This window comes from Scardinius erythrophthalmus (genome assembly GCF_964197995.2).
Source record: "Scardinius erythrophthalmus genome assembly, chromosome: 22".
Classification (NCBI taxonomy): domain Eukaryota; kingdom Metazoa; phylum Chordata; class Actinopteri; order Cypriniformes; family Leuciscidae; genus Scardinius; species Scardinius erythrophthalmus.
Window position 1 is genome coordinate 24578495 of NC_138242.1, and position 9804 is coordinate 24588298.

Sequence of the window (9804 nt, forward strand, 5' to 3'; positions counted from 1 at the left end):
AGAGATACAGCAGTCACAGAACAAGGGAGTGCATTAATACATTATCGCTCATCTACATGGTAAAACCAATTTTCATATGATTTTCATAAGGCATTTACATAACAGGTTTACCAGGTAGTTACACTGCACTTATTCCAGGAAACATATGATACCTTGTACCATGTCATTACATGAAACCAAGCAAACAGCTGATTGATGAGACATAGAATTCCATTTACTCTTTTGGTTTTGCAAAACAAAATCATTATCTGAAAAGAGTGGATTACTATAGTATGATGTGTTTCTGTTACAGGGAAAATCATTCAGATTTTTTTTCTCATCACCTTATGGATTTTATCCCCTTACTACTGTCACCTATGTCTTGCTCACTGTGTTTTAAGACATCAATCTCCTCTTAAACACTGAAACATGTAAAACTGCTTTAACATGTTTATTGTAAAAAAGTGATATACAAATATACTTAAATTTGCTTAGTGATTGTGCATGATGTCATACCAAACAGCTTGTCTCAACATCTTCAAGAACTTTCTCAGGTTTGTCATTTGTACAATCTTTGCATGAATACAGTAAATTTGATTTATATTCAGTGATTGTTAAAAGTCCAATTCTATCCTAAATGGCCCACAAGGCCCACCCAAATTTGGGAAATACCCCCTCCCCTTGCCAAAGTGATATAACGCTTCTTCAGTATTCCATCATGATGAACCACCATGTGTAGTTTTCTACAAAGTAAAGAGAAAAACCTGGATCATGGCTGTCTTGGGTTAGTGTTGCTTTTACTTTATGTTTTGCTAAAATTGGGAATATATGAATTTATTGATTCTGAATTTAATTTAGTTTGATAACTAAAGTGTGCATGTTAGGTTGGTTTTGCATCAATACTATCCAAAACTGAAACTATGGTTCAGTTTTTGAAGTTGCGTTTAAAAGAAAGATTGAAGAGAAGTGTTTTAGCGAATAAGGAAGACACTTTTAAGAGGAACTAAAACATTCTTCCTCATCAGCCTGGAACAATGAAAATGAAGTCACTGGGATTTCTTTAGAATGTGTTAATAATTGGTTGTAAATGAATAACAGTTGAGTAGCTTCATACTTATCATTCCAGAAACAAAATGAGTAAAAACATTCTTCTGCTGTGGAATTTACAGCAACGCCTTGTCTTGATCATTCAGCAGTCTCACAATTAAAGAAATGATATATTGGAATAAAATTTGCAAAGTGAAAACTTTTTCTATCTTGTCATTGTAATTATGGTTTAAAATGAGCAGCTTTTGTCATATTAAGCTTCTCTGTGTGTGTTTTACTTGCCAGAGACTTATAACACTTGTTGTTACAGGTAATATTTGAGACAGTCTTGTGGGTTTGTTTCACCATAATGTGAGATGTTATACGTTTACCTCTGCACCCATGTAGTAAGTAAAACAAAAGTCAAGGATTAGACATATGTATATTTTATTAAAGAAGAAGCTATACAACAGCCAGTCATCATAATATACAATATTAACAATATTCAGATAAAAATGTAAGGTAACAGCTTGATCCCATACGTTCTGAGTAAGAGGAAGAATATATGCCTCCACCCAGATTAATTCAGAAAGATCATTTTTAACTTTGCTATTTAGAGCTAAAACAATGTCTAATAATTCTTTCACAGTTAGAAATGATATGATGTGTGGAGTTAAGCATATGCAGATATTTACTGTTCTCATTTTACATGCTGCTGTACAGGGGCAGATGCATCCTGGCAACATGTCTGAACTACATTTGCCCATCACCCTTTTGTGTGATATGGTGTAAATGTTCTTACTCTTACTGTTTGTTGTAGTATTGCCTTTGCTCTCGTCATTGGTCCTTGGGGGCCACAAGCAAAGACAATACAACCACAAACAGTAAGAGAAAGAAAATTTGCACCATATCAAAAAAATAAAGAAATGGCAAATGTAGTTTAGACATATTAGGGAATAACTTGGGTCATAGCTTTTCTTTGCTGACCTCAGAAGAATCATGAAAATTAATTTTATTCCTCCGAGTCTAACGCTTCGGTTCTGATGTTCACTCTTATGGTAAGCTGTTGTGTCAAAATTACATTTAAAATCATGCACTGGCATAGTTATCTTTGTGGAGCAGTTTAGATCCTGACTTGTCATTTTTACTTGTTTTTTCTCTCGATATGCATGCATAGAAAACCAGCAAGACCATGCAGAGCACAAGCAAGCATAGTGAGGCATAAATGCCGCATCGTAGAAAGGTTTCAGTTTGCAGGTGTTTTTCATCTGTGGAAGCTATGACAGAAAGAGGGGAAAAGCATATATTATAACGACTCTGAGGAAGCAAAGTGATGGCTCACAAAAACAATTCTTGTTTATAATATTATATACCTTGTTTTTCCATAGTAGTAAATGCAGGGCTTCTAGTTGATTGTTCTGTGGAAAGATAAAAACTATTTTGTTCAGTGAGGCTGACTCAATTCATGAATCTTACCAAAAGCATTAAACGTGAGAGTGAGACTAATGTTAAATTAAGAAACGCTACAATATTAATACATATGTGAATGAGACTCAAGTCGTTTTCAACAAACCTGTGGATGTTTTTGGTTTGCATTGTTTTGAGTCTGAAAAAAATACAACATTTATTTTTAATGACACATTTTAATTAATGACATCATACCCAATATTTTTATTAAAAATAATAACATTTATTTGGAAACTGATTTATTTACCTTTGACAAATAGCCTAACTTCACAGCTAGGTTTTCCATTTATGCAGAGAATGTATAGGCCTTGATCAGACTGATCACATCCATCAATGGAGAGAGAGAAATTTTCATCCAAAAGTACTGTCCTGTTCATGTAAGTGTCTCCTTTTACTCTGTTTCCATAATATGTCCAGATCACCCTTTCACCAGATCCTTTTTTCCAAAGTGCATTTTCCGGTATCTCCACTTTGCCCTCAGTATCCCTTTGCAGACAGGACAATGTTGTTTGCTCACCCTCACAATGTACTATGAAACCTTAATACAACACAGAACTTATGTGATTTGTTATAGGAACAATAAATTTGACCTGATACAGATTTTTAAAATGAAGTAACTCTGTAAGAAATCAAATGGCCATTAGTTGTGTAAAAGAGCTTACCACTATTTGCTGTGCAGATTGGAATCAGCAGGAGGAAGCATGAGATGCCTTTTAACCTGCAGTTAAAAAGTTATGTATTAAATATAGTAGTTAAAGATAAACAGTTATACGGGTAATATTTGCTTGTCCTGATAATACCAAATTTTAGTTTACCAGCAAATTAAACTGGCTTTCTTCACACTGCATGCTGGGGAAATCTGTTCTTGAGTTTTAATCACATTAGCTTAACTGCATAAATTACATGATTTGTCCTGTTATATTTGCACATATGTAATTTAATTGTATTTACCAGAGGCCTTTGGATCATCATATAATCATGGACAAAATATTAACCAAAAAAAAACAAAAAACGACTGCCTTTAACAATTGTATTGGCTTTAATGAACATTTACTCAACGTTAGAAATAAAAACAGTATAATTTTGCTACCCGTTTTCCCATCAAACTGAGTTAAAATTATTATTAACTCAAAATAATAATACGAGGCTTATTAAATTCATTTTTACATCATATATTTATATATCTTGTCGCTGTCTACGCTATCATTGTTGCCATGACAAACTTTAAAATGGAGTGTGTTGTTCTGAAACAGTAGTCACCCAGATACTGATTCACAGCGGACTATAACACAAGGCGGTATCCAAGAGATGGTCCTCACTGCGGAACATGAAATCCACGGGGAAGAGTCGGATAAAATCCTACTCCTCCCACCTTACATATACCTAAACCTACCCATCTCCACCCCCTGATCCCTAAACCCACCCCTAAACCTACCCATCTCCACCCCTTAATCCCTAAACCCACCCCTAAACCTACCCATCTCCACCCCTTATATCTGGATCCAACTCTGCCCCCCGGATCTCATGCACTGCATTGAGGTGCTACTGGTATCCACGCCAGCCCCAGTGCGAACACCAATTAGGCTATACGATCTAAGAATTGTCTTATTTGAAGCGTGACTGTACATTACATGTTCTGACTTGAAGATAAACTATTGTGGAAAAATAAAGTAAAAAAAACACAAAACTTCCCTTTTTCACAAAAGTAGAGCTTTTGATAGCTTACACAATTCACAAAACTGTAAGGCAACTAAGCTCATTTTTATTTAAATTTTCTTCGATTTTAATGAATATTATATAAGCAAAGCTGAAAAAAGGTTTACTTTGAAACAATTTTCTCTCGGAAATTGTTAAAACATTTCACTAAAAAAATACAAAGAAATTGCAAGGAAAGTATAGCCTAATATTGAATTAAACCTAAAACTTAAGTAAAAACAAAACAAAAAAACGCAGTATGAGTAGGCTATTACATGCCCACATAACTAATAAAACGCTGTATGAGCGATGTATTAAATGCAGTTTGTTATCCAATAGCCTATTCAATTCCAGTCCCTCAATACTGCCTAAAAACGCCTCATAGTGTGGTAGATCTCGAGCTCTTCTGCACTATCCAAGTAGCCTAGCCTACTTATCGAGGCTGTAGCCTATACTCACAACATTTCGTGCAGTCATGAGTTCGGTCCAATTGACTGTCGTTAAATCACCACCCAGTTCCTCTTCTTAACAGTATTCTCTGCCTTATTCTACAGAAAGATCTCTCTCCTATTTATCAGGATGGAAAGTACAAAGGCGAAACGAGCACACCTATTACGAACTGCTATTGGATTGCGAGTGCAACGGGTGGGGGCAGCCTACGCACTCACGGGCTCCTACAAGTTCTCACTTTCAAAACGTAACACCGCGTTGACTGTCGGGTGCTGCCTATTTTTTTTTACAGTCTATGGGTGCTGCTGACCTCGCATCAGTGCGGGCTCGGCAAGTGCGCATCGAGGGCGCATATCGACCGCAAGGGGCGCTCGCGAGCACCCTTCTGAAACCTAAAACGACAAATGGGACACGGTTTCATAGGAAACGCGCACGCGGCAGCTATTGTGAGTCCACAAGACCTAAAGTGCATATGAAGTGTGTCATTTGGGACAGGGGCAGGGGCATTTCTAACCAGGCAGAGAGTGATGTGTCGTACGTGTCGCCTAGCAACAACTTACACATCACAGCATAACGCTCCTCCGATAAATTATTTGTTATTAAAGGAGCTATGTTCACAAACTGTTAATTTTAACAGAAAAGCAAGCTAGCCTACTAGTAGCACCCGCGTCCTCAACACAACACTATAGTGGAACAGTTCTAGGTGTGGAAATACATAAAACGCTGTGGATCAGACGAAGTAAACACAATCACATATCACAACACAGAACAATATAGGGGCGTATAGCCAGTATATACCCCCCCCCCCCCAAATCAATTCAGAAATATGAAATATTATATTATCTTTTATATTATGTTATGAATGATTGCTGTTATTTATTTATTTATTTAGCCTATACTCATTTAGACCATATTTTTTAATGTGGACGAGCCTATACTGTATGCATGATTTGTTATGGCAGCCAATAAATAACCATTAGGCTACCTTACCTAATGCAGCAGAATTTGTGTTTGGCCCAGGTCCGGTTCCTGAGAATATATTCTTCACACTTGAACCCTTAATAATAATAACAATAGTAATATAATAAAAACAGCAGAGCGTGAACCCCTAATGAACTCCTTAATGACCACAGCAGGCTTTCAGATCACCGTGAATATTCAAGTCCTCTTTTAAAACACCAAAAAAAATAAATAATTGTGCTGGTTTAATTTAGATGTTTATGGCATTAATGGTATAAAGTAAACATAAAGAGCTATATGTATATGTATATAAGCCCATAAAGGAAATACAAAAAATTTAACTAAAACATAAAAAACAAAAAATTTAAAAATGAAAGCTGAATCAATATCTTATTAAAATTATAATAAATAAAAAAACATACTGAAGGTGAAAGGGTAGAAAAATGAAAGTAAAACAAAAAACAAAAAAGGATTATAAACCTATGGGTGAAGCGGCAGTTTAACAATGCACATTATGCTTATGAAAAACAGTAAAAAGATGCAAATCAGTGTTTTTTATGCTTGAAACTTGATTTACACTTGTACAAAACTTATTTTGAGCATGCATATTTATTTTATGCTTACATAGGCCAACACTTTCCACAAATCTTACATGCACATCTTTGTCATCATTTTAACTTTATACCTGACTCTCTGAACTTCTGTTACATTAAGTTTAAGTTTGATTTGCTGCATTTCTCCGCTTTTGGGTCCAATAAAGTTATAGGCCATAAGGTTACAGTGATACAGTAATTTGTTACCCCCCCCCCCCCCATATTTAGTATCTCTGCTGGTGCTAAAACTCTGTAACGCCACAAAGTTTGGTGAGCATTCACCTATCCTAAACTAAATATAGGTGATTTAGATAAATATCACGATTATATCCATGGAATTTATGTTTTTATTTATTTTGTACAATATAAGAGCAGAGGGGATAATGCATGTATTTTCATTTAATGCGTGCGTATACTGTGTCCTGTGTCAGCTGATGTTGTCCTCTGTTTTTTCGCATTTTGTTTATATTGACAGATGCATATGTAATTTCATCAGCTTCATTCCCCTGAAACAACAGAGATAAGTGTAAGTTACCAGAAAAAGGTTTGTAAAACTTAATCAGTTTATGAGGCCAGGTCATTAAATACTTTAACTTTATATATTTAAAGTTGCTAACCAAACAAAAATGAATTGAATTTAACTTCATCAGAAGTATAAAAGATGAATACCTGCTCGTCCTGTGTACTTTTATATAATGTCTTTGATGCCTTTAAGTTTCCTGAAAAAAAAAGAAAAGAAAAGAAATGTGTAATTTGAATAGCTGAACAGTTAAGATGAATTTAGGCAACATGAATTGTGATATATGCCGCTAACCTTTTTTTGGTCTTTTTATTCTCCAGCACATGCACACATTTGACATCAGTGAGAGTAATAGAAGCACACAGATCACAGGCAGCCATATTGTGGTACTGATGTAATGATCGTAATTCCATTTTGTATTCTGCTGCTCTGCAGGATAAGGAGAATATGGCAGGATTTTAGGATCTGAATTGTCAGTTTAGTTAGAACACATAAAATGCTATATGGTCAAATATTATATAGCATTTTTACAATATGACTTAACAAATTCAATGAAATTCTCAGTGAAATTCTGTTTAAAGACATGAATTAATTTACTTTTTCAAATCTGCAATCATGTTCTTGTCATGTCTTTAATTGTTCACCTTTGGTCACTTATTTTAAATGAATAGGCCTATGATAATGTTATTTAAGGAAATGTTTGAAATGCTTACCTTCATAGTCCAGTTTTGTGCAGTGAGATTGCTCAGTCTTATAGTCCATACAGCAGTAGAGCATCAGATCAGTGTCCGTGATGTTCATCAGAAGCAGAGAGTGAGTGTTTGTAGGAGAACTGATAGCTTTTATCCGCCCAGTGTAACTTGGGTGAATATTGGAGGATTCTGGTTTAGAGTAACCTCCATGCAGATATTCTAGTTTCAAAATTCTTACAAATGTTTGGTTTCCGTTTGTAATGATCCAGGTAATCTCTGTATCATCTTTAATGCTACAGGGGAGAGTTGTGTTTCCTCCTGGATGAACTTTCACTGATGATCCTTCAGTGACAAGCATTAAAACACTAAAACCTGGAGATGAAACAAAAACAAGTATTATGACCTAAACTGGCTTTCTTTAAACCTATTTATTTTTTACTCTACATATGATGCACGTTTTCTTTAAACATTGATTGCTATCTATCAGAATAATGGTTTAAAACTGAGAATAAACAACTTGCAACAAATAAGCAACAAGTGTTTTGATAGAAATAATTGAATAGCCTTGAGCTTCAATGTCAATATAAAAAGTTATTAAAATCAGCATTGTTTTTCCTAAAAAAAGTCTTTCCGACTGTGGAACACAGTCATATCTGAGTCTTCTTCTGAATTATAGTGACCAGTTTAGAGTATTGAATGGAGGAATTATTATTGTTATTTACCATAAAAATGTCATTACACAAATGAATGATGAGTGTATTACACCAATGTATTATTTCTTTAACTGAAATCTGCTGTTTCAAATTACATTCTAAAATATTTTTCAAATATTTGATTTCTGGATTATTTAGAGATCCATCTTTACACACTGAGGACAATCAGTCAATTGTCCTCTGTGTGAAAAGATGGATCTCAAAACCGTTCAGTCACTGTTGGACAGGGTTCAAATATGCAGAATATGCTGGAAAACCAACGAATGTGAAAGGGACAAGAGACTCTTGAACAACCCATGAACAAATAAATAAATAATCAGTTGTGAATCATCCAGGTAATGTCATCAAGATAACGTTCACTTTTTCCACAACACTGTGAATGTTTAATGGGATTTGTTCAATTATAACTATTATACTATTATAATTGTTTGTGTGTTTTTAGCTTTAGCACATAGTGTTTATCTATACTTGTGACGTGAACTCTTCACATTCATGTACAAGACTGGCTGATTTAGAACTGACAGATTGTTTAGTTTCCACACGAACAACCTTTTGAGCAAACATCATGCAATTAAGGTTTTTCATTTCCATTTTTCAGTGGTCTGGAATCTGGTTTCAGAATAGATCACATGTATTCTTTGAACCTGTATTTTTGTAGCAAGTCCAACATATTGCTAATGACCACAGTGACTACAAGCTTACCAAGAGAAAGCGTGTTCACAATCAGACTCAAATCAAGAAAAATATTACTTTCTGCTATATATTCTTAAGAAGTATTATCACCTTTTACTGTGTTCAGTGTAATACTTCAGCGATATCTAGTCAGCCATGACAGAAAATCTGAAAATGCATTACTATCAATCCAAAGCTATAAAGATGATGCCATATAACAATATTCCTAATTCAGCCTCTTAGAAAAAGAGGAAAAAGAAATAGTGCTTTTTTTGTTCATTGCTAATTTTAGTTCATCATTCACAGAAAAAAAGCACATATGTATACATATGATACACGTATTAAATAAAAGGAGGACACACAAAGCCTTTGGCATACTCACTTATCAATACTCTCAGCATCTTTTATTCTGGGCTTCTCTCTGTGTTGTTATCTCTTCTAATCTGGGCTTCTTCCACTTGTGGCTTTTTCTTCTTTAAAATTCACCCTTTTTTTCTTTTTTTAACGTCATAGCCTTGACTCACCAATAGGCAATGATTCTGTGATAGTAGTAGACGCGTGCACAGAAACATGAAAATGAATGTTCAGGCAACCTAAAGGATGGATCAGTATCAGTAAAAAATTGTCATTTATTTATCCTCATGTCAGTGCTAACCTGTATGACTTACTTTCTTTTGTGGAACTCAAAGATATCTTGAGAAATGGTGAAACAACAAGAAATGAAATATCTTTAATATGAATCAATATGAGGGTGAATAAATGATGACATTTTTTTAGTTTTGGATGAACTATCCCTTTAATTCTACAAGCTGTCATCTAGATGTTGAGTATTTTAAGAGGGTAACAAATTCCTTGGTTTTTGAAATCAACTTAATGTGATATGACAGATGTATGGTAATGATATATCTTTAAAATAATGATATTTCATTTGAAATGAAAAAATGTAAATTATGGGTGATTACAAGAACTGTTGAAAAATCAATAACAATCAAAAAAGCCTGCCGATGTCATCACGTTACTCTGATGTCATTATGATA

At 34.5% G+C, this 9804-nt stretch overlaps 1 protein-coding gene and 1 long non-coding RNA gene across 2 annotated transcripts; both read right to left on the reverse strand.

Moving 5' to 3' along the window:
• Positions 1–1430: 1430 nt before the first annotated feature.
• Positions 1431–4881, reverse strand: LOC308682484. Its single transcript, XR_014029151.1, has 6 exons — positions 4627–4881; positions 3135–3190; positions 2720–3010; positions 2579–2611; positions 2379–2423; positions 1431–2282 (listed from the first exon to the last, which is right to left on the reverse strand). It is a non-coding gene; the product is annotated as an uncharacterized lncRNA (long non-coding RNA).
• Positions 4882–6174: 1293 nt separating this feature from the next.
• Positions 6175–9360, reverse strand: LOC308682885 (uncharacterized protein). The gene is made up of 5 exons (XM_081352853.1): positions 9150–9360; positions 7404–7754; positions 6985–7119; positions 6840–6889; positions 6175–6676 (listed from the first exon to the last, which is right to left on the reverse strand). Exons 1-5 carry the CDS (start codon positions 9166–9168, stop codon positions 6566–6568), a joined length of 666 nt encoding a protein of 221 aa, XP_081208979.1. The 5' UTR covers positions 9169–9360; the 3' UTR covers positions 6175–6565.
• Positions 9361–9804: the final 444 nt, after the last annotated feature.

Coding starts and splice junctions, on each gene's coding strand:
- LOC308682885 (XM_081352853.1), bottom strand. Junction 7,120..7,403: donor CACAAAACTGGACTATGAAG/GTAAGCATTTCA, acceptor CTTATCCTGCAG/AGCAGCAGAATACAAAATGG. Junction 6,677..6,839: donor AAAGTACACAGGACGAGCAG/GTATTCATCTTT, acceptor CTGTTGTTTCAG/GGGAATGAAGCTGATGAAAT.